General features: G+C 36.6%; 1 protein-coding gene across 1 annotated transcript in view; it reads left to right on the top strand.

Annotated features, from left to right (window-relative positions):
• The window catches only part of HPS1 (Hermansky-Pudlak syndrome 1 protein), a 455,504-nt gene that overhangs the window by 208,671 nt on the left and 220,963 nt on the right, over nt 1-25,870 (top strand). Inside the window, exon 8 of the mRNA XM_090374645.1 lies at nt 9,948-10,005. Coding sequence (XP_090230771.1) covers nt 9,948-10,005 — 58 coding nt within the window. The remainder of the gene's footprint in view (nt 1-9,947; nt 10,006-25,870) is intronic.

A 25,870-nucleotide genomic window follows, 5' to 3' on the forward strand; every position in this document is an offset into this window, starting at 1 on the left:
TTCTGTTTTGTGCAATGGCCATCCATTTACAACCCACAAACTCATGAATTTCATCTATCCATCTCCGCCATTGTCTTCTAGGTTTTCTTCTAACTCCTCTTGGGTACCATTCTGTTATTTTCTTAGTCCATCTGTCATCAGGTCTTCGAGCTATGTGTCCTGCCCAAGACCATTTTAGTTCTTTAGTTTTGATAAGAATGTCCTTTACTTGAGTTTGCTGCCTAATCCATGTATTTCTCTTCTTATCTAACAGTCTGATTCCCAATATAATTTGTCCACTCTATAGTAGTCTTCTGCTATTTGAATTATGCCTTCTTTGCTATTTATAAGTACACCATCGCTATTCTTCAGTTTCAGTATCATTTGTCTTTCTGTATTACTGCTCATGGCTGCTGATTAAGTCCTTTGTTTTCACTTAATGCTTGTTCTACTTTTCTTGTGTTAAATTTTCTTATTTTCTCTCCGAGTCTTTTTCTAATGGCTTTGCATAACTCAGTATACTTGAAGGACAGGGTAGATGCCCTCGAAGGATTAAAAGTGAGGGGCCCATCAAGCTCTCAGCTGCCCACACCAATGCCAGTGCTTGCACTTGGTCATCATGCAGCACAGCGGCAGCCCCCAAGGCAGAATGCACTGGTCTCAAAGGAACTAGTAGTTGTTGGTGACTCTATTGTCAGGGAAACGGGAAACATGCTTTGTAAAAAGGATAGGTGGAACAGGACCAGGGTATGTCTGCCAGGGGCAAAGGTTGATGACGTTGTAGAGCGGATATCATCTTTTAAGAACACAAAAGGTGATATAGTTGTACACATTGGCACTAATGATATTAAAAGTAGGAGACCGGCGGAATTACTTAACAAGCACAGATCACTGTTGAAAAAAATCCGTGAATTAAGATTGAATTTGAAAGTGTCTGCAATTCTGCCCAGACACGATAGGAGGGAGTAAGTGATGAGAGCCCTGTCAATCAATTCGGCCCTGGAAAGATTGTGGAAGGCTCAAGGGGTAGAATTTTTTTCAGCCTGGTCTGTACCTGTTAACAGGAGAGACTGCTTCTACAGGGATGGGATACACTTAAATAGAAAGGGTGCAAGAATGTTTGCTGATGCTATTGAGGAAATGTTGGTGAGTCGGAAAACTGCTAGATTGGGGGGGATACAAGGACTAATAGATTAACAGTAGCCACTGGCAGAGGTGAAAGTGAATCTTGCACTGCTTTTATTGGAATGAGCAGCAGCCTGGAAAATAAGATGCAGGATATTTCAGAGACTGCTGGGAATCATTGGGGTACAAATAAACACATGGGTTGTGTTAGGGTAGCTAAGAAAAAGAACAGGTGCATGTATACTTGCATGTACACCAATGCTAGGAGTTTAGTAAATAAATTTGATGAATTTGAGGTATTGCTCAAAACATCAAAGGCAGATATTGTTGGGATTTCAGAGACGTGGTGTCACAGATATAACGAATGCAGAACTGGAATTTGGGGAGTACAGTGTCTACAGAAAGGATAGACAGGATAGGAAGGGAGGAGAGGTTATGCTATTAGTTAAGAAATACATAAATCCAAGGAAGTGAAGCCAGACGACATCGCTGGACAGTGCACTGTTGAGTCAGTTTGGTGTGACATAAGCAGTGGGAGATCAAAATTGAGAGGAGTGTGCTATAGGCCTAATGACTCTGATGAGTATAATAAGAAACGGTACAGAGAAATAGAGTGGGCCAGTAAATCAGAGAGTCTTATAATGGGGGATTTTAATTTCCCAGATATCGAATGGAATTTGGGGGCTGGTCACTCACACACCAGCAAGGCTTTTGTGGATTTATTGGATGATTGTTTCTTACATCAGCATGTTCGGGAGGCAACTAGAGGGAGTTGATCTGATTATCAGTAGTGATTCTTCATGCATTAAGAATCTGCAGATAAAGGAACCACTAGGTGGCAGTGATCACAGTTTGCTGAAGTGGGATTTACTCAGAGAGGTAACTACCATTAGGGGTAAAGGGAAGGGTTATTGTTTTCGTAAAGGCGACTAGGATGGACTGAGGCAGTATTTAAATTCTATACAGTGGGACCAACTGATGATGTTACCAACAGAAAATTCAAAATGGGAAGCATTCAAAGAACTTATCTTGGAAGCTACTAGGCTTTACATACCAACTAAGAAATATTGTTCAAGGTTTAGGCCTAAATGGATGTCAGATTAACTAATGAGACATAGGGCAGAGAAGAAAAATGCATGGGATACATACAAATTAACACGTGACACAGAGGCCTATGATAGATACAAGTTGATCTGTAACCAAGTTACAAAGGAGGTTAGGCAGGCGAAGGCAGATTACGAGAAATCTTTGGCAAGGGATGCAAAGAAAAACAGCAAAGAGTTCTTTAGTTATGTAAACTTTAGAAGGAAGGGGATGAATCAGATTGGTCCACTTGATATCGATGGGTCAACTGTTGATAATCCTGCTCAGGTAGCTAACAAACTAAATGAATATTTTGTATCGACATTCACACATGAGGAGTTATTCAGCGAGGGGAATGCCAGAGGTGTATTCAACTCTGGCAGTAAGCTAGAGAATCTTGTAATAACTGAGAGTAAAGTGGAGAAATTGTTGAAGATAAATACAAGAAAGGCACCTATGGTGGATGGGATCTATCCAGTTATATTAAAGGAGGCAGTAAAGGAAGTAAGCAAATCCTTAGCCATAATAATGAGAGCTTCCTTGGTCTCAGGGGAAGTACCCATGGACTGGAGATGTGCAAATGCGACCCCAATTCACAAAGGAGGATGAAAGAGCGACACAAGTAATTATAGACCTGTTCGTTTAACTTCTGTTCCCGGAGAGTTAATGGAGGCACTGGTTAAAGAAGCACTGCAGAATCATCTAGACAAGACTTCAGTTATAGCTCAGACACAGCATGGTTTTGTTAAGGGGAAGTCTTGCCTGACCAATTTGATTGGATACTATGATGCAGTCACAAAAGAACTGGATGCAGGGAATAACTTTGATATTATATACTTGGATCTTAGAAAGGCTCTCGATACTGTTGCGCATGGAAGACTGCTGCAAAAATTGGAGCAGTGTGGTATTAGAGGCAAATTGCTGCTATGGATAAAGGGGTGGTTGAGGGGGAGAAGACAGAGAGTGGTAATCAATGGACACTGCTCATCGTGGACTAATGTTATTAGTGGAGTCCCTCAGGGTTCAGTGTTGGGTCCATTATTGTTTTCTGTATTTATAAATGATATTGATGATGGTATATCAAGCTTAATGTCCAAGTTTGCAGACGATACGAAGGTTGGCAGGGTTGTCAAGGACACTACTGACACTATGCTGCTGCAACAGTATCTGGAAAGGTTGAGCAGATGGGCTGAGAGGTGGCAAATGAAGTTTAACATTGACAAATGTAAAGTGCTACATATGGGAAACAGCAACCCCAGAGCAATGTATCAACTCTGTAGTACTACACTGACAGTGGTAGAGAATGAATGGGACCTGGGGCTGGTTGTGCAGGCAGGTATGAAGTTCTCCGAGCAGTGCAGATGGGCTGCAAGAGTAGCTCATGGTGTATTGTCAATGATATATAGGAATTTTTCTAGCAGGGATAAGGAGGTGATTATTCCCTTGTCTAAGGCAATGGTCAAGCCAAACCTAGAGTACTGTATACAGGCCTGGAGGCCTCATTTCAAGAAGGATGTAGAGCTGCTGGAACGAGTACAGAGAACAGCTTCAAGATTAATGAATGGAACAAATGGGTGCTCTTATGAAGAAAGGCTTAAAGACTATGGTAAAGGGGTGGTTCAGGGGGAGAATACAGAGAGTGGTAATCAATGGACACTGCTCATCGTGGACTAATGTTATTAGTGGAGTCCCTCAGGGTTCAGTGTTGGGTCCATTATTGTTTTCTGTATTTATAAATGATATTGATGATGGTATATCAAGCTTAATGTCCAAGTTTGCAGACGATACGAAGGTTGGCAGGGTTGTCAAGGACATTACTGACACTATGCTGCTGCAACAGTATCAGGAAAGGTTGAGCAGATGGGCTGAGAGGTGGTAAATGAAGTTTAACATTGACAAATGTAAAGTACTACATATGGGAAACAGCAACCCCAGAGCAATGTATCAACTCTGTGGTACTACACTGACAGTGGTAGAGAATGAAAGGGACCTGGGGGTGGTTGTGCAGGCAGGTATGAAGTTCTCTGAGCAGTTCAGATGGGCTGCAAGAGTAGCTTATGGTGTATTGTCAATGATATATAGGAATTTTTCTAGCAGGGATAAGGAGTTGATTATTCCCTTGTATAAGGCAATGGTGAAGCCACACCTAGAGTACTGTATACAGGCCTGGAGGACTCATTTCAAGAAGGATGTAGAGCTGCTGGAACGAGTACAGAGAAGGGCATCAAGATTAGTGAATGGAACAAATGGGTGCTCTTATGAAGAAAGGCTTAAATTTTGCAAATTACAGTGTCTGGAGACTAGGCACCAGCAAGGTGATCTGATAGAGGTGTATAAAGCCTTGAATGGTTTGAGCATGCTCAATGCTGATGGGATTCTTCCTCTTGCTCAGAATAATCAGCTGAGAGGGCATAAATTCAAATTGAAGAAAGACAGATGTAGGATAAATGTGCACGAAATTTGCCTTTAGCCAGCGGGTGGTTGGTTGGTGGAACAGACTTCCATCCCTTGTCATGGAAGTTGATAGCCTAAATAAGTTTAAGGCTCAGCTGGACAGGTATTTCGAACGAACAGAGGGGTGAAGTGGAAGTGGTTATTTTTTATATATTTTTATTTTTTTATTTTTGGCTGATGCTGCATAAGCTTGCTTTCTTGCATCAAATGCCTCTACTAATGCTTAATGCTAATGCTCATGCTCAATTTTCTCCTTGTCAGTGTTTATCTTCCTCTTTATCTTTCGCTTTCGGTTCATCATAATAAGTGTTTCTTCGCTAATTTTTTTATTTTTTGGATTTCTTTTTCCCTATAGGTTTCTTGGGCTTTATCACTTTCATAAACTTGTAATATTCCTCGTCGATATCTTGGTCCTGAGCAGTCTGCAGAAGCTCAAACTTGTTCTTGAGTTCCAGTACATACTGCTTTTTCTCCTCTTCTGTTATCTCAAAGATCTTTGTATTATTTACTCAAATCAGTTTTTTCCTTTCCTTTGTCCTTTTCACATCTATATCTGTACATCTTGCAATTCTGTGATCACTTCCAACATTTACCTTATTCAGGACGGTAACATCATTCACAATATATCTTCTGTTAGTGAGGATGAAGTTGATTTCATTAGTTGTTAATCCATTTGGACTGTTCTATGTCCACTTTCTGTTCACCCTTTTCTTTAAAAAAGTGTTCATTACTGACAATTCTTGAGATTCTGCAAATTCCACAAGTCTTTCACCTCTTTCATTTCTTTCACCAATTCCAAAATTTCCTATAGTTCCCTTTTCTGCGCTGAAGTCCCCCATAATAATAGTGTAGTGGGTTTTCTGCTTATCTAGAAGACTCAATTTCGGTGTACATTTCTTCAACCTCTTCATCATCATGGCTTGATGTTGGTGCATAAATCATTATAACCTTTAGTTTGTACCTTTTAGTAATCTTGAATATTAGTCTTGACACCCTTGGTGATGTACGTTTGAATTCCAAAATGTTGTTTTTTAAATCTTTATGTACCAGAAACCCAACTGCACCTTCACTCCTTTCACTGTTTCCATTGGTGCAGCAGATTTCCACTTGATAAAATTATGATTCATTTCTTCTTCTTGTTTCAGCCATTAGATCTGTATTAACCATTAATCATGGAACTATAATTGGTGCTGGGTTTTAAAGACATTTACTCTCTTTACAATCTGAAGTGTATGTATCATAGTTTATCTATCACAAATCCACTGTAAGTAAAATACCTATTGAACATGTATTGCAACCTCAAATTCATGAAACTGCCGAAAAAAAAAAAATAAATAAAAGTTTTAAAATGTTAAACGTGTTGAGATTCTTTTCATGCTAAATCCCTTTAACCTTGTCCAAGCCAAGGATGTTCTCACATAAAATAAAACATCTTTCGTGCTTACAGGGCCACACAGTGTTTTTTTTTTCATTGTATTCATCAGCATTATTAGGCCTATAACTCACTCCTGCCCTCATTTTTGCTTTCCCAGTACTTATGTCACAGCAAAGTGACTCAACATTGCACTTGCCACCCATGTCAGTTGGATGCACTGCCTTAGATTTTATGTGCTCCTTAAGTAAGAGCATAACCCCTCTCATCCTGTTAGTCCTTTCTGTATACCTTTTAAGGGAAAGTCTTGTCTGACAAATTTGATAGAATATTATGATGTGGTTACAAAGGAACTGGATGCAAAAAATAATTTTGATATTGTATATTTTGATTTCAGGAAAGCTTTTGACACTGTTGCGCATGGAAGACTATTGTACAAATTAGAGCAGAATGGTATTAAGGCTAAGTTGCTACAATGGATAAAAGGATGGTTAAGTGGGAGAAGACAAAGGGTGGTAATCAATGGATGGTGCTCTTCGTGGACTAATGTTATTAGTGGAGTCCCACAGGGTTCGGTGTTGGGTCCACTGTTGTTTTCTATATTTATCAATGATATTGATGAAGGTATATCAGGCTAATATCGAAGTTTGCAGATGATACAAAGGTTAGCAGGGTTGTTAATGACAGTAATGGCAGTGTGCTACTGCAACAGGATCTAGATAATTTGGGCAGATGGGCTAAGAAGTGGCAACTGAAGTTTAACCTTGACAAATGCAAAGTACTTCATATGGGTAGAAGTAACCCCAGAGAAACGTACCAACCGTGTAGTACTACACTTAAGGTGGTAGAAAATGAAAAAGACCTGGGAGTAATTGTGCAGTCAGATATGAAGTTTTCTGAGCAATGCAGACAGGCTGCCAGGCAGGTCATGGGGTTTTGTCAATGATATATAGGAATTTTGCTAGCAGGGAGGAGGTGATTGTCCCTCTGTATAAGGCAATTGTCAGGCCACGCCTTGAGTACTGCGTACAGGTCTGGAGGCCTCATTTTAGGAAGGATGTAGATTTACTTGAGCGTGTACAGAGAAGGGCAACAAGATTGGTGAGGGGAATGAAGGGATCCTCTTACCAAGAGAGGCTTAAGTTCTGCAAATTGCAGTGGCTGGAGACTAGGCACCTGTGCGGTGATCTGATTAAGGTGCATAAGGCCTTGAATAGGTTGTGCACGCTGAATTCTGATGGGATCCTTCCACTTGTTCAGATTACGAACCTGAGGGGGCATAAATTCAAATTAAGAAAAGACAGATGTAGAATAGATGTGCTGAAATTTGCCTTTAGCCAGCGGGTGGTTAATTGCTGGAACAAACTTCCATCTGTCGTTGTGGAAGTTGATAGGTTGAATAAATTTAAGGAGGAACTGGACAGGCATTTGGAGGGAATGGCGTGATTTTTTTTTTTTTTTTTTTTTGGGCTGATGCTGCATAAGCTCATACACTTGCTTTGTTGCATCACATGCCACCACCACCACCACCACCACTACTACTACTACTACTACTCTCCATATTCAAATTCTGCATTGCTTGTATCTAAATCAGTGGTGTCTGAACTTTTCCTGTACAAGGGCCATATTCAAAGTTAATTTGTTTCACGAGCCTCATTGCCGACCGGGCCAGCCAGGTGGGTAAAGTGCCTGCCTGGCAACCCAAAGGTCGTGGGTTCGAATCCCACCTCGGGCTTGGATCAAAATATTGCAAAAACCTTGGGAGGTGCATTATGGCCACAGAAGCCGATGTGCCGACAACTACCAAAAAAAAAAAAAAACGAGCCTCATTGAATGATTCAAGAAAAATTAAGTGTTACATTTTCCATATTTTGTTACTTGTTTTACTACTTTTATTTTCATGGTACCATATTTTATTTTCAGGCTGTATATAAAAAATGCCAATTCTCCACACTTTTATGTACGGCAAATCTATGTCAGCAATTTATTTTTTTAGATTTTTTTGGAATTATAAAAATATGCTTACTTTTGTTTTAAAAAAAAAAAAATACAGTGGATTCCGGATATTTGGGACACATTTGGACTAGTGCACTTTGGCCCGATTAAACGGCTGGCCCCATTATGCGAAGTTTCAAGTAAATAGTTAAAAATACAGTGGACCCCCACTTTACGATTGGTTCACTGTATGATCAAATCACGTTACTATACAGAATATCGTTTAGTGTGAAATATGTAGTAAGCAAGGTCATTATGATCATGTTTGTGAATTGAATTTTAATTCTATTAAATGGCAAAATCTTATAAGCGAAAATAAGAGGAATATTATCCACAGGCTATGAAAGTAAAGATATATTAAGCACAAATTTACACTTTATTACCATGCCAATTTAAAAATTAAATGATACATGAAAATCGGAAGAATATTTTCTCCAGGTTAGCAAAATAAAAATAAATGTACATACATAGCTTAATTAATACTGTAATATGTACATAGCTAAATTAATACTGCTTACACACATAGCTTAATTAAAACTGTAATCTGTACATACCGTACTACCTAATTTATATTCCTGTTCACTGACATTTTTTTTGGGTGGTAAAATTTAAAACAAAAAAGATAAGCAATAATAACAAAGAACACAGAATGCACAAATTGCAACATGATACGTGCAAGTGAGATATGGAGTAACAAATTTACGAAGTTTAAAAAATAGGAATGAAGAGAAGATTCTGAAAATTTATTTATGCCTTTTATATGACTGAAGATTTCAGTGAAGGGAAAACATTTCACTATAATAATGTAAAAGCCCACAGAGTTCCAGGTGTCGGTATTATCGCAAATGCAATAAGATCGAGTTTACTATCCATTTATAATTGACTGCACTAACAGAAAAGCCCAATAAACCAGAAACTGCAAATTGTTTTTATTGTTTTATGGTTTTGACCACCAGAAATCTGACCGGATCACGTGGTCTGGTCAGAGACAATCATAGGGTAACTCAAGTGCTGCAGTCTCCTGCACTGATTAAACGGTATGTTGTCCCAATTAAGCGAAGAAAACCTTGGATCTTTTCTCGATTAAGTTAAATAATTTTAATAATTAAGTTTTCTCGATAAAATTAAGATTTTTCTCAAATAAACGGCTGCCCAGGTTATCCGGTGGCCCAAATAACCAGAATCCACTACTTTATTTTTGTTTTTTTAAAAAACAAAGCTTTCTTTTTCTTTTAAATGCTCACTTTAGAAAACTTACAACCTGAAAAGGATCACTGCCTTTCAATATTAAGGTGGATAAATAAATATATTGATACACCTAAAATTGAAAATATTCAAAAATTTTCTAAGTACAATGCAAAATTGAATTTACTGAACAAAACTTAACATTTAATGAGATGCTTGAAGCTGGATATTTTTAGATAATTGTTCAAAATTTGGTTAAATTTTAAATTTTCACTACGAAATGAATATGCTCATCTGTTATTCTGTTTCTTTTTAAATATTTATTTGATTTCATGTGTGAAAAAATTTGCTCACAAACATACATTGATCCGAACAAAGTAGTCATTTTCATTTCCGTGCGAGTGTATAAAAATTATTCGTGGGAATAGGGATTACAAATTAGCCTTTGTCTAACTACTGACATCATGTTGTACAAGTTGGCCCCAATCCAGCGGCTAGTGTTCTCAAGGTCTCGGATTCTGCAGGATAACACCTGGGAAGAAAATGTTTCATTTAAAGACATAGTCAGACATGTTTGTCTTGCCTAATATTTGTTCAGAAGTAAGTGCTTTACAGAAAATTGGTATCAATTTATTGAATTAAGTGATTAAGGGGATATCTGATATTAATTTTCTGAAATGAGCAGTAATTATTTTTATTTGAAAATGAAAAGTTGCCTTTTGTGGCTCCTAAAAGAATCTTTTTTTCATTGCAGTTTTTTGTTCCCAAGCCATTATCTTCCAGAAAAGTAGATCCATCACTCAGGAAATTGGGTAAGGTTTTTTATTTTTAATGAATTGAGTGGGTGGGGGGAAATCCAAGCACCTTTATTAATTATAAAAATATTTCACAAAATATTTACTTTTTTTGCATTAGAAGAATTCCTCTCTGAACAACCAGTCTCCCTTAACTCCACATTGTAGTATCGCATCACAGGCCGACCGGGTTAGCTGAGTGGGTAAAGTACCTGCCTGGCAACCCAAAGGTCGTGGGTTCGATTCCCGCCTCGGGCTTGGATCAAAGTACTGCAAAAACCTTTGGAGGTGCAATATGGCCACAGAAGCCGATGCGCCAACAACTACCAAATCAAAAAAAAAAAAAAAAAAAAAAAAATCGCATCACAGTACAAACTCTGTAAAGGCCAGATGGTGTGGGTTTGTGTTAGGTTAGTGTAGGGTTGTGTTGGTCTTTGTTTTTCATATGTATTAGAAAAGACTGAAACATTATCTTGATAGACAATCATTTCTTTACCTAGCATTCCATGCATAATGCTGTTAGGGATGGATTGCTACTTCTTTAGTGCCTGAAAATTCTGAGCGGAATTTCATGCTCCTTGGGGTACCCTATAAAGATTACGTAACATTGCCTACATGGGTTTAGAGGGATCTGAAAATATCTGTAATTGAAATATAATTTTGAAAATACTTTGGCATCTTACTGAATGCAGAAATCGTCAGTGTTGCTCAACAGAAAATTTATAGGAACTGTGACCTTGTTTATTGCACTGAGGTCCAACGTGAATCTCAACTTGCCATTAGGTTTTCCTACCATGATGAAAGAGTTGTTCCAATTGGAAGTGGAAGGCTTAATGATGCCAGCATTTTGGTATTCATCTAACAGTTTCTGCAGTCTTTCCTTGAAAATCTAGGAGTATATTGTTTTACAAATATGGTTGTGGTAATGGTTACTTCATGTTACACATTACAAGTACCCTTGGAGAGTACCTCTCTATATAAATCTAGCATTAATGACTTCAGATCATCCTTATCAAGAGCTGGATTGGCAGTCTGTGTTCGATTAACATGATAAATTGTGGACTGTTTATATGTATGTTATCATCTTTATATCATTGGTTGGGTGACATGTTAGCAACAGATGCCTGCAACAATGTATCAAAAAAAAAAAAAAAAAAAATCGCATCACAGTACAAACTCTGTAAAGGCCAGATGGTGTGGGTTTGTGTTAGGTTAGTGTAGGGTTGTGTTGGTCTTTGTTTTTCATATGTATTAGAAAAGACTGAAACATTATCTTGATAGACAATCATTTCTTTACCTAGCATTCCATGCATAATGCTGTTAGGGATGGATTGCTACTTCTTTAGTGCCTGAAAATTCTGAGCGGAATTTCATGCTCCTTGGGGTACCCTATAAAGATTACATAACATTGCCTACATGGGTTTAGAGGGATCTGAAAATATCTGTAATTGAAATATAATTTTGAAAATACTTTGGAATCTTACTAAATGCAGAAATCGTCAGTGTTGCTCAACAGAAAATTTATAGGAACTGTGACCTTGTTTATTGCACTGAGGTCCAACGTGAATCTCAACTTGCCATTAGGTTTTCCTACCATGATGAAAGAGTTGTTCCAATTGGAAGTGGAAGGCTTAATGATGCCAGCATTTTGGTATTCATCTAACAGTTTCTGCAGTCTTTCCTTGAAAATCTAGGAGTATATTGTTTTACAAATATGGTTGTGGTAATGGTTACTTCATGTTACACATTACAAGTACCCTTGGAGAGTACCTCTCTATATAAATCTAGCATTAATGACTTCAGATCATCCTTATCAAGAGCTGGATTGGCAGTCTGTGTTCGATTAACATGATAAATTGTGGACTGTTTATATGTATGTTATCATCTTTATATCATTGGTTGGGTGACATGTTAGCAACAGATGCCTGCAACAATGTATCATCACGTTCAATTTCAGCTGTATTTGTATTTACAAGTTGTCTAGACAAAGCGATGATCCTCTTACCAAAATTCAAGTCACATAATTCTCTAACAAAAAGTCTTGATCCAAAATCAAGTTTCGATGATTCTTCTATTTCACGATCTAGGATAATAATTACAGTAACCTGAAATGCCACACAGGAATTCCATAGCAGCTACTAGGCTTTTCATACCAACTAAGAAATACTGTACAAGTCTTAAATCGATGTCAGATGAACTGATGAGAACTTGTGGCAGAGAAGAAAAATGCGTAGGATGCATATAAATTAGTCTCTAATCAAGTTACAAAGCAACTTAGGCATGCTAAGGCAGATGATGAGAATAAGAGGTTGAATCACATTGGACTTGGGTTACCTGTTGATGATTCTTCTCAGGTTTTCGACAAACTGAGTAAGTATTTTGTATCTACATTCACACACAAGGAATTCTTTAGGGAAGGGGATGCCAGAAGTTTATCAAACTCCAACACACTACTAAATTGAGTTTTATGCTGACGAGGCTACAGACTACACGTTTTTTTCAGGAACTGCTAAGTGGAACTTTATTTATTGATTTGATATCATTGTTTTTCTCTAACTTTTGGTTTAAAATTAGTAGGACAGTATTTGTTTGGGCTTTCTTGATTAATTTGGTGTATTTGTTCTTTACCTGGCTTTTGTAATTGCACAGACTTCTGCTGGCATTGTGTTGTATAGATAAGAATGTTCAAATTTTGATGCCATTGTTTTAGTACTGATATAGTAGATACTGAGGTTTCTACGTAGCTTTGTAGCAATCAGTATCAGATGTAATCAGTATCAGATGAGGCTTATAAACTATAATTCATAGCACTACATACGTATTTTAATTCTTAACTTAAATTATCACATTATTACTATTAACTATTAATTAATTTAAGTTATTAATAGTTAATATATATTTAACTTATGACTTAAATTAATAGTAATAACTTAAATTTATCACGTAGTTCACAATGTATGACATTAGTATTCTTAGATATTTCAGTATCAGTGATTTGTAGTATATATAGTATTGCAAATAGGTTGCTTGAGGGTTTGAATCATGTAGGTTGGAGATAGATAGTTAAATTTATTAACTATTATAACTATTTAGATTTTACAAACATAACACTATAGCATAATACATATAATTTAAACTTGATAGGAGATGAAGAATTCTTATAATGTAACTTTGGTAGGGGATACGAAAAAAATATACTGTAAGTTTGATATTAAAAAAAATAATAAATAATAAAAAAATATATATATTTGATGCAGCAGCCGTTTTCTTTCAACAGTCAGTGTGAATGATAGGCTTAACCAGTCGTGCTGGAAGTAGTCTCAAATTGAAGATATTTCTTCCTAGGTGTGCAGAAAGTTGTTAAAATTTAAAAATTCTCTTAGTTTTATTTTACAGAATGGCCAGTTTTGTACTACAAATGAGAATAGTTCAATGTTCACTTCATAGATGGAGCCACAGGAAGATATTAACTGTTAAACAAACCGTTGGCTAAGTTGATAAGGCACTTTTTAACTATTTAACTGATTAACAATTTGCACATTCACACAATTATGTCCTTTGTTATGGAAAAGAAAATAAAATAAGAATAAAACTCTGTTACCAATTGCGAAATTTTCACAACTAGTACAGCTATCTGTAGCCATTGCCTAACCAATTTGGTCTCAAATTAAAGATATTTTTTTCTAGGTGTGCAGAAACATAGGAAAATATAAAAATTATGAATAGTAAAAAATCCAAATAGTTTTATTTTACAGAACGGGCCAATTTTCTCTACTAGTGCTGCCTAACTAAAAAGAAAGAATAGTTTTATTTTACAGAAATAAGAAATGAGAAAGGATTCGATGCGTACTGGCTTTCCTGCTCACGCTCAAACACAGACTACATTTCTTTAGGACAGCTAGAGAAAAAAACTGTGCCACCAATTACAAAATTGCTATGTGTCCTTCCCAAGACCATTTTAGTTCTTTAGTTTTGATAAGAATGTCCTTTACTTGAGTTTACTGCCTAATCCATGTGTTTCTCTTCTTATCTAACAGTCTGATTCCCAATATAATTCGTTCCATTCTTCGCTGTGTAGTTCTAAGCTTCTCTTGCATTCTTTTGGTGAGTTGTCCGAGTTTCACTTCCATAAGTCATAGTGGGGAGTATACATTGGTTCATTATTTTATGTTTCAGACAAACTGGGATATTGCTCTTCAGTATGTGACTATATTTCCTGAATGCTATCCATCCAAAATTTATTCTTCTCTTGACTTCCAGCCATTTATCATTATTACAGCTAATAACTTGTCCCAGATAAGTATATGACTCCACCTTTTCAGTTACTGCTCCTTCAATCATTATTTCTCTTTCTGTGGCATACTTGTTAATCATTACATTTGTTTTAGCCATATTCAACTTTAGTCCAAAATCCTTACTAACTGTGCATAACTGATTAAGATTTTCCTCTAACTCTTTGGGATCGTGGCTTATGATCACAGTGTCATCTGCAAATCATAAATGGTTTAGGTACTCTCCGTTCACATTGACTCCTTTCTGCGACCAGTCTAATCTTCTGAAAGCTTCCTCAAGGGCAGCAGTAAATAGCTTTGGATATATTGTGTCTCCTTGTCGAACTCCTTTCTCAATTTTAAATTTCCTATTGTCTTTGTCTAGTCTAATAAAGGAGGTAGCACTCTCATATATTTTCTTCAAAATCATAATATGCGGGGTATCTATGCCTTGTCTTTCCAGTGCCCGAAACATTGCCTTATGCTGTATGGAGTCAAATGCCTTTTCATAATCCACAAATGCCAGGTATAATGGTGTTTTATATTCATTTGCTTTCTCCATTAGCTGTGATATTACGTGAAGGTGATCCATAGTTGAGAATCCTGTCCTAAAGCCAGCTTGCTCTTTCGGTTGATTCTCATCAAGTATTCTTTCTAATCTGTTAGTAATGACCCTTGTGAACAACTTGTAGATGTGGGATAACAAGCTAATTGGTCTATAATTTCTGATTTATCTCCTTTCTTATGCAGCAAAACTATGATTGCATTATTCCACTGCTTAGGTGTCATATCTTTTCTAATGCACTTTGTGAAGAGCCTTGCCAGTTTTTGTGTTATGTCTCTTCCTCCCAATTTTAACAACTCTACAGTAACTTCATCTTCCCCCGGGGCTTTCTGATTCTTCATTTTCTTCAATGCATGTTCTACCTCATCAGGAAGAATATTGGGTATGTCGTATGTGTTGCTACTTTGCAATCCATCTTCCCCACTGCTGGCATCATTCCCTCACTCCTTGTATAATTCTCTATAGTAGTCTTCTGCTATTTGAATTATGCCTTCTCTGCTGTTTATAAGTACACCATCGCTATTCTACAGTTTCAGTATCATTTGTCTTTCTGTATCACTGTTCATGGCTGCTGATTTAAATCCTTTGTTTTCCCTTAATGCTTGTTCTACTTTTCTTGTGTTAAATCTTCTTATGTCCTCTCTGAGTCTCTTTCTAATGGCTTTGCATAACTCAGTATACTCAATTTTCTCCCTGTCAGTGTTTTTCTTGCTCTTCATTTGTCACTTCTGTTTCCGTTCCATTAATGTTTGAAACAATTTTCACTTCTCTTACATGTCTGCGGCGCCTCCGTAGCCAGGTGGGAAGGAGCAGCAGTGTGTAGCACACGCTTCTTGATTAGACCGGGGTTCGAGCCCGTCACCACCAAATACGGAGGATGCGGAAAGGTCAGGGAATGACCACCGCATATCCTGGAGCAATATGGCCTTAGTTGCTAATGCTCCTAATAAACCAACAACAACTCTTACATGTCTGCAAGCACCTTTAACGTTATCTCATCTGATTGGAGACAATGCAAATCTAGCTGAGTTTTTTGCATCCTTGAAGCAGACATGATTATTTAACAGATTTGAACATTTCAACTGCAGTACTAAATAGAATCATGCACAATATGACCTTAGCAGCCCCTGTGCCATTTAACGACATAACAACAACATCAAAAAAATCACAATTTCTTGGGAATTGTTTTTGCTTTTCCTGGCAATTTGGAATTTTAAACTTGGGATTTTTCCCTGGAATTCTCAGGAAGAAACCCCACTCCAAAGTCTCAAATGACACTGAAAAATTGAAAACCACTAAAGATTCCTAGAAAACTGAGTCACCCACCAACAGTATGGAAGTGGATGTATATTCATATACTGAGGAACTCATCCTCCAACTCCATGCCAATACTGTACACCGAATACTGGACACCCCATATTTCCAAAATATGACCAGAAAAAATGCTTCACACACAAACAGTCAGATGAATCATCCTTGGCTAAACATAAATAATGCATAGCATCATACAAACTTCTCCAGAGTTGGAATGTCGATTTAAATGATATTCTTAAAGACATAACTGTGCCCGTTCATCCTTGGAATTATGTCTCAGCCTCTCACGATACACATTTTCTCCACTGGGGGAAGAATGTCATATCCCTTGCAATATCAGATCGAAAACTGCCAGTTTTCGATCTGTTGGTAGAGATTTTGAAAACAACTATTGCAGCAGTTTTTCCCTTCATTTATGATTACAGCCTCGCTACCATTAGCCTACAGTATCTTTGCTGCTGAATTATAGAGCATCAAGTTAGCGCTTCATAAGATTATTTGAGCTTTCCATCTCACCTGCCATAATTTGTATTGACTTCCTCATTGCTGTCTCTGCCACAAGGAAGAATTTCGCTGAAATACATTCATTCCCAGCTGTTCTTCTGTAGTGTGTCCAATCAGTTTTTGCTGGATCCCTGGCCATTCTGGCATTAAATAAAAATGTTGACTTTGCTGCTAAACATCTTCAACCTGCTTTCTCACAAAATCCTCAGGTTCCTTACAGTGATTGCATCATGAGTAATGATCAACTGCTTCAGAAAGAAAGATTGGCTTTGGAGAGAATATTATCAAAAAATATGGTTCAGCAGATGAACATGATAGCAACATTGAGGAATGGATAATTTGAAGGAGCATATGGATTTTGTTGGAGAATTTGAAGGGTTTGTGAAGGTGGATGATGAAGTTGCTATCACAGCAACCAACACCAGAAGGACTGCTGAGCACCATCAAAACAATGATTTCGTTACCAGCTACAGAAAAAGTGAAGTACGTGCGCACGCGCGCACACACACACACACACACACACACACACACACACACACACACACACACACACACACACACTCTCTCTCTCTCTCTCGCTGCTATCAAAAAAGATGCCCAAAATGCCTCGAGCATAATAGAGAATGTGTTGGTCCGTAGTAACATTGATAAAGAAACAACTATTGCAACTAATGTCTGTGCTATAGTTAAAAATGCATATAGGACAAAAACTGTGCAAACAACATTGGATTCTTTCTTTAAATTAATTTATTAAAAAGTTAATGGTTTGTATGTCTCCTTTTATATTAAGATTGTAATTCTTTTTATTGTGATACTAAAATATTGTAATATCAAAATATATACTGTACAATATTTGCATTTATGTTAATTTCTTTTCTAGTTTATCTTGCAAATAAAATAAAATCTTTATAAAAAAATGTGTTATTCCTATTACTGTATTGTTAGACAAGGCTTTTATTTTTATTATTTTATTTTATTAGTTTAAATTAATTTATTTTTTCATTTATTTTTGATATTATTATTCTTGGATAATACAGTATGTACAAAAAAAAAGGTAAACTTTTGACACTTTTGGGGGTCCTCATTACTACAAACTTTGTTATTACAAGACATGAAAATTTAGGTCCCTTGAACTTAGTATTAATGAGACTCGACTGTATTGATTTTTCTAATATTTTTGTTAAAACTAAATGGGCTCTACTTGTGTTTATCTAATAAAGCTGATTAATTTGTCATTTAATTGATTATTCAAAATTGCTTAGAAAATGAAAATTGAAATTGTGCTGTTTTGCTACAAGAATGATATAGCTTCCATTGTTATAGTATCAATATGCAAATAATATTGTAGTCCTATGGAATATAAGTACAGGCAATCCCCATATAACACGGTACTTCTACATCATGGTTTTGCTCTAAGATGATTGATAAATTGTGATAATCCTCACAGAAAACAGTATTTATATATCACGGTTACACTCTAAGAGGGTTAGAGAATTTTGGCAATCCTCGCATAACCAGGTATTTTTGAGCTTTTGTGTTGGGGAAACCCCGTTATTGTGTTGGATGTAATTTTTCAACATTTTCACTTTTTGAATCCCCGCTGTTGACTTGCTAGTCAAAAAAAATTATTGAGAAATCCCAGTATTTTATTTTGTTGGGAAATCACCACGTTACATTCTGTGCTATTGAACTTGTGGAAAAATCTAGATTTCAAAGTTTTATTACTATAAGTACAGGCAACCCCCATATAACACGGTACTTCTGTAACAAGATTTCTCTCTAAGATGATTGATAAGTTGTGGCAATCCTTGCACAATACAGTACTTATATAAGATGGTTTTTAGCTCTAGCAGGGTTAGAGAATTTCAGCGAACCTCGCATAACCGGGTATTTTTGAGCTTTTGTGTCGTAGAAACCCTGCTATTATGTTGGATGTAATTTTTCAACGTTTTCAATCTTTTTGAATCCACACTGTTCCCTTGCTAGTCAAAAAAAATTATTGAGAAATCCCAGTATTTTATTTTGCTTGGAAATCCCCGTGTTATGTTCTGTGCTATTTAACTTGTGGAAAAATCTAGATTTCAAAGTTTTATTACTATTGGATAGGACACCGGGCCACCCACAAGATTTAAGTCATCCAAACATTGAAATTATGTTCACAGTTGTACTAGTTTAATAGCATTAGCATTAGTAGAGGCATTTGATGCAAGAAAGCAAGCTTATGCAGCATCAGCCAAAAAAAAAAAAAAAAAAAAAAAAAACACTTCCACTTCACCCCTCTGTTCGTTCAAAATACCTGTCCAGCTGAGCCTTAAACTTATTTAGGCTATCAACCTCCACCACAAGGGATGGAATGGAAGTCTGTTCCACCAACCAACCACCCGCTGGCTAAAGGCAAATTTCCGCACGTCTATCCTACATCTGTCTTTCCTCAATTTGAATTTATGCCCTCTCAGGTGATTTTTCTGAGCTAGAGGAAGAATCCCATCAGCATTGAGCATGCTTAAACCATTCAAGGCTTTATACACCTCTATCAGATCACCTCGCTGGTGCCTAGTCTCCAGACACTGTAATTTGCAAAACTTAAGCCTTTCTTCGTAAGAGCACCCCTTTGTTCCATTCACTAATCTTGTTGCCCTTCTCTGTACTCGTTCCAGCAGCTCTACATCCTTCTTGAAATGAGGCCTCCAGACCTGTATACAGTACTCTAGGTGTGGCCTGACCATCGCCTTATACAATGGAATAATCACCTCCTTATCCCTGCTGGAAAAATTCCTGTATATCATTGACAATACTCCATGAGCTACTCTTGCAGCCCGTCTGCACTGCTCAGAGAACTTCATATCTGCCTGCGCAACCACCCCCAAGTCCCTTTCATTCTCTACCACTGTCAGTGTAGTACCACAGAGTTGATACGTTGCTCTGGGGTTGCTGTTTCCCATGTGTAGTACTTTACATTTGTCAATGTTAAACTTCATTTGCCACCTCTCAGCCCATTTGCTCAACCTTTCCAGATCCTGTTGCAGCAGCAGCATAGTGTCAGTAGTGTCCTTGACAACCCTGCCAACCTTTGTATCGTCTGCAAACTTGGACATTAAGCCCGATATACCATCATCAATATCATTTATAAATACAGAAAACAATAATGGACCCAACACTGAGCCCTGAGGGACTCCACTAATAACATCAGTCCACGATGAGCAGTGTCCATTGATTACCACTCTCTGTCTTCTCCCCCTCAACCACCCCTTTATCCATAGCAGCAATTTGCCTCCAATGTCACACTGCTCCAATTTGTTTAGCAGTCTTCCATGTGCAACAGTATCAAAAGCCTTTCTAAAATCCAAGTATATAATATCAAAGTTATTCCCTGCATCCAGTTCTTTTGTGACTGCATCATAGTATCCAATCAAGTTGGTCAGGCAAGACTTCCCCTTAACAAAACCATGCTGTGTCTGAGCTATAACTGAAGTCTTGTCTAAATGATCCTGCAGTGCTTCTTTAACCAGTGCCTCCATTAATTTTCCTGGAACAGAAATTAAGCTCACAGGTCTATAATTACTTGTGTCAGCCTTTGATCCTCCTTTGTGAATTGGGGTCACATTTGCACATTTCCAGTCTATGGGTACCTCCCCTGAGTCCAAGGAAGCTCTCATAATTATGGCTAAGGGTTTGCTTACTTCCTTTGCTGCCTCCTTTAATATAACTGGATAGATCCCATCCACCCCGGGTGCCTTTCTTGTGTTTATCTTCAACAGTTTCTCCTCCACTTTACTCTCAGTTATTTCAAGATTCTGTAGCTTACTGCTAGAGTTGAATACACCTCTGGCATTCCCCTCGCTGAATAACTCCTCATGTGTGAATGTCGATGCAAAATATTCATTTAGTTTGTTAGCTACCTGAGCAGGATCATCAACACTTGACCCATCAATATCAAGTGTTGATGATCCTGCTCAGGTGAAACAATACAACTTGTTTCATTCAGCTATTAGATTAAGGCATTATATCCACCTTTAAAACTCATTACATCAGAAAATCGTTACAATGGATTTTGGAAAAAATTTATTCTGAATCTATTAAAGTAATGGAGGCATGGAAACATTTCTCAACTGTGGAATTTATCAGCATCATAGCTTTATCACTGAAAGAAGTAAAACTGTCAACATTAAATGCATGTGGAAAAATGGATGGCCAGATCAATTCATTCAGGAAATATGGTTGCACTCAGAAAATGGAATCAGTGCAATAGTAGAACTTGCTACGTCAGTAGGAGGGGAAGGTTTTGATGATATGGCTACTGAAGCCCTCGTGGGTAGACTCAGGTCTTTTCCACCCACTCTCCTCCCCACAGGGGAGGTGAGTGGGTGGAAAAGACCTGAGTTTGAATCCCATTGATGACGGGAATTTTTATGGATCCTTTTCACAACATGGCTGAGTTAGTCGGACTCAGGCGAGGGTAATATATTTTTGTTAGCTTTTGGAACATAATCCCCTTTTTGTAATTTTTCTTAGTCCAGTATAACACTGTTTTGCACAACACGACATGTTACAGGAACCTAACTACCATATTATACGAGGGTTACCTGTATATTCCATAGAAGTATAGTTATGCTATGATTATTATTTTACAGATTAGTTTACGTACATAAAACTACAAACGTATAGCAATACAAATGTGATCTCATAATGAAACTGTATCACAAATTACACAATGTAACTTAAAACAGCATAGTAAATACTGCTGCCAAACAAACCAAATATAGTTTATACTATATTCATGTATGTTATATTGTACTTCGATCTTTTGATTTTGTGCATTCTAAAATTGAGATTAGAATTGGCTCAGACTAGAGCAGCAAAGCAAAAGGCTTTGCTACTCTTCATTTTAAAGGGCATAAGGAAATTAAGTGTGAAATTGCCACTTTGATTGGCTTACATGAGGCCTACTATTGGCTTATATGAAGAACAGGGTTGATGCCCTCGAAGGAACAAAAGAGAGGTACTCAGCTGCCCTGTTCAATTTTTTCATAAGATGCAAGACAATTGCGTCATCAACAACAACAAAGGTCTCTGGATCCACAGTATGTAGCAATCACAAGTGACTCTGTTGTCAGGGGAAACTGGATATATATTGTGTAAAATGGATAGGTATATAGGACCAGAATATGTCTGCCCTGGGTTAAAGTTGATGATATAAGGTGGCTGTCATCTTTTAAGGACACAAATAGTGTACATGCTGGTACTAATGATATTAAGAGTAGGAGATCTGAGGAATAACTTAACAACCACAGAAAAATGCAGACATGATATGAGGGAGTTTGTATGCAAGTCTTGTCAATCAATTCAGCCAAAAAGAGGTTAGAAAGGCTCAGGGATAGAATTGTTCTCTGCACGGTCTGGGCTTGTCAACTGGAGAGACTGCTTTTATAGGGATGGGATATAGTTAAAGAGAAGGGGGCACAAGAATATTTGCTGATGCTGTCAAGGCATTGTTAAATTGATCAGAAAACTGGTAAATATCGGGGAAATACTCTGACTAACAGTAGCTGTAGGAGTGAATTCTTGGAAAAATTAAAAAAACATCCTTAATGTCTTACCTTTCACAATTCAGTTTTTACATCATTTATAAATCCTGTCTCAAAATCAGTCATTAATGTTTCTTGTGATGTAGAAGGAATTAATTTTCTTAATTCATGTAACATCTGAATGTATGTGTTTTCAGATTTGTTAGGTAATAATGCAAATAATAAAGGAATAACATCATTATTTCTTAAATCATGAAACTAGTATAGCTGAGAAAAAAGAGGAGGAACAGAGGAGGAGTTTTAAATGTATTGTCTGCATACCAGTGCTGAGACGGCACTAATAATCGAACGTTTCACTGTGTTGAAAATATTAAAATACGATCAACTTTGGGACCAGAGGCAAATTATTTTACGCAGTTCTTAACAATAAAAATTTCATGAAACTGTGTACTGTATTTAAAGACGTTCCTTTTAAAATACAACCTTGTATTTTCGATGTGAAGAGTATTTGTGTAATTATTATATATTTCAGTAAAATGTATTTATTTTTTCCTTCTTGGTGAATTATATATAACGGGCTCTAGAGTTAAAATAAATATTGTTACTGTGTTACTTATTCTAATTTATTTATTGGTGAACGGTTTTTGGTGAATTTTTCTAGGCCCACATTAAGAATATCCAGATAAAGGAACCCCTAAGTGGCAGTTAGCATAATATATTGATGTGGGATAAACTTAGTAAGGGGGAAGGTGACTAAAGTGGTGGTCATAGACAGTTTTTAAATTTCGTTCATTATGGACCATTGATGTTACCAACTGCAAATTATAAATGAGTCTTTCAGGGAAGTAATCATTGAAGCTACTAATCTTTTTATACCAACAAAGAGATATAGTTTTCCACTTAATGGATAGTAGATGGACTGAAGAGATTAGTGGCAGAGATAAAAAATGCACAGGATGAGTATAAATTAGCAGGAGACGTGGAAATCTATAGTAAGTACAGCATTAGGCAAGCCAAGGCAGATTATGAGATTATGCCAAAGAATTCAAAGAAGAGTAGCAAAGGATTCTTTACGTATGTTATCACTAGAAGGAAATGAAGAAACAACATTGGCTCACTAGATATGAATAGCATAACTTTTCATGTTTTTTTCAGTTGCTGACAAACTGAATAAATATTTTGCATCTGCATTCACATGTGAAGAAGTTTTTATGGATGGGAATGCCAAGAAGTATGCCAAGTTATAACTTGGTGTACTCATTTTAATATATCCAGTGATATTAAAAGAAGTAAGCAAATGCTTGCCCATAATTATGAGCACATCCTTAGATTCAGAATAGGTTCCTATGGATTGGAGGTGGACGAATATAATGGAATCAGTATTTAAAGAAGTATTGCAAGATCATTTTAACAGGAATGGAATTGTATGGAAATTACTGCATGGGTTTGGAAAGTGAGGGAGGATTGAATCTGACAAATCTGATTAGCTATTATGACACAGTGGCAAAAGAACTGGATACAATTAATAATTTTTACATAATATATTTAGATTTCAGTAAAGATTTCAATGCTGTTCCACAGCATTGAAATTAAAAGTCTTCTGTACAACTTATTGGAGTGTGGAGCAAGTTACTGCTTTGAAATAAAGAATGGTTAAGTAGCAGAAGACAGAGGGTAATTATTATTGTTCTTCTGGTATTAAGTTATTAATGGAGTCCCTGAGGGTTCAGTGCTGGGCCCCTTACTGTTTTCAATATTTTTTAACAATAATGATGAAGGCATGTCAATCTTTTGTCTAGTTTCCATGGTTAATGATCTGGAATCAAGGCATACTACTGCAGCAAGATATAGATAAATTAGGCAGATAGGCTGACAAGTGGCAATTGATGCATAAAATTGGTAAATGTAAGTTACTGCATGTGGGTAGCAAGTAATCCCAGAATAACATATCAGTTGGGTGGTACAAATACTAAAGGTGGTGGAGGTCAAAAGAGACAGAGGCATATTAAGGAATGGTTAGATGCATTATTTGATTACATGGGATGGACAGATGAGGTAGGTATTTTTTTTGGGTGATGTTGTATAAGTTTGTCTCCTTACATCATTTCCCAGTTCTGCTAATAAAGGTGTGGCTATTAAATAATGCCACTTGTGAAACAAAGATCTATCAGTTGACCTTGAACTTTCCCTAGTCTGCCAAGTCGCATTTTAGCACACTCATTTGCTATGCATTAAAACAAGTTTTCATTACCTTCTGTTTTGTAGTTTGCTGGAAAAATTACAGACAAAAAGAATCAAACAATGAATCAGCCTCAAATTTTAAACAAAACTATAAAAATACCAACTGAAATTTGAGTTGTTACATCAAATTTATGGGAAAGATACTATGTCAAGAGCTCATATGTCTGAATGGCATAAAAGATTTTTAGAAGGATGAAAGAATCTGGAAGACGATAAATAACGAAGTTGTCTGATATCCATGAAAACCGATGAAAATGTGGACCAGTTACTGACATTGGTTAGAAGTGATCTTTTTTAAGCATTAGAATGATTGTATCAGAACTCATTATGTACAAAGAAACAGTTAGCCAAATTTTAACTGAAAATTTAGGTATGAGAAAACTGTGTGCCAAGATGGTGCCAGAAATTTTGAATTAAGATCAAAGAATGAGAAGACTCCAGTTTGTGAAGATGTTTTGGAAAAAAAATTGGAGAGATCCAGACTTGTTACCTGCGGTGAAAGTCTTTTCTTATTTCTTATTTCCTTTGATATTAAAGGAATTATTATGGCTGAATACATCCCATCAAATCAGACTGTTAATAAAACATACTACATTGAAGTTCTGACAAAGACTGCCCAAAAAAAATTCAAAGGAAATTCTTAATTGTGGAAGGATGGTTGGATGCTCCAGCACACAGTGCAGATTCTGTGTGCTAGTTTCTACCAAAAAAAGTAAATCTCTGTGTGTCAACACTCACCCTACTTACCAGACATAGTCCCTTGTGACTTTTTTCTATGTTCTGAACTGAAAAAAGTGTTAAGGGAACTATTTTCAGTCCATTCAATGGGAGGGAGGGGGAAAGGACCTTTGGGTGTTTTTTTTTTTTTTCTCTGAATATCTTCAATTCCATAATGATAAAAGAATGTTTTCAATTCCTGAATGTTAAGAGGGCTTACAGATGATGACTTCCAGAAATGTTTTATGCTTAGAAAAAAATGTATAAAACACTGTGTGCAATTACTGTTATTTATATAAAAATATTTCATTATATTTATTTTACTGCAACAATTTTATTATTTAGTAGCCACAACTCAAATAATAATAAAAATGAAGTTGCTGATGTGCTTTCCATTTGATGTGCTATATGGAGTTTGAATTTGAGTGAATTTTCCAGTGACATCGTGGCATGAGTTCGATTGAAATTGGGAAACTACTTGGTTGTGTCTAATTTAGAACTGTTGAAACGTTTCATGAAATATTTTTTAAGCACAATTTTCAAAAATTGCTGGATTTTTGGGAATTCTAAAATTTTTAATGTACTATGGTTTTTATTGGAGTTTAAAGAAAGTAATTCTGTATAATTTTTTCTTTCAGATCTTGCTCTTGGTGGCATAAAAATAAACCTTTGATTTATAAAAGTTTGCTACAGTTAATTTTTGTACTGATCACTCTTATATGATAGTGTTTTAAAATATGAGGTTT

The sequence above is a fragment of the Mastigoproctus giganteus genome, chromosome 5, assembly GCF_048544385.1.
Source record: "Mastigoproctus giganteus isolate SK-2022 chromosome 5, ASM4854438v1, whole genome shotgun sequence".
In the NCBI taxonomy this organism is placed as follows: Eukaryota; Metazoa; Arthropoda; class Arachnida; order Uropygi; family Thelyphonidae; genus Mastigoproctus; species Mastigoproctus giganteus.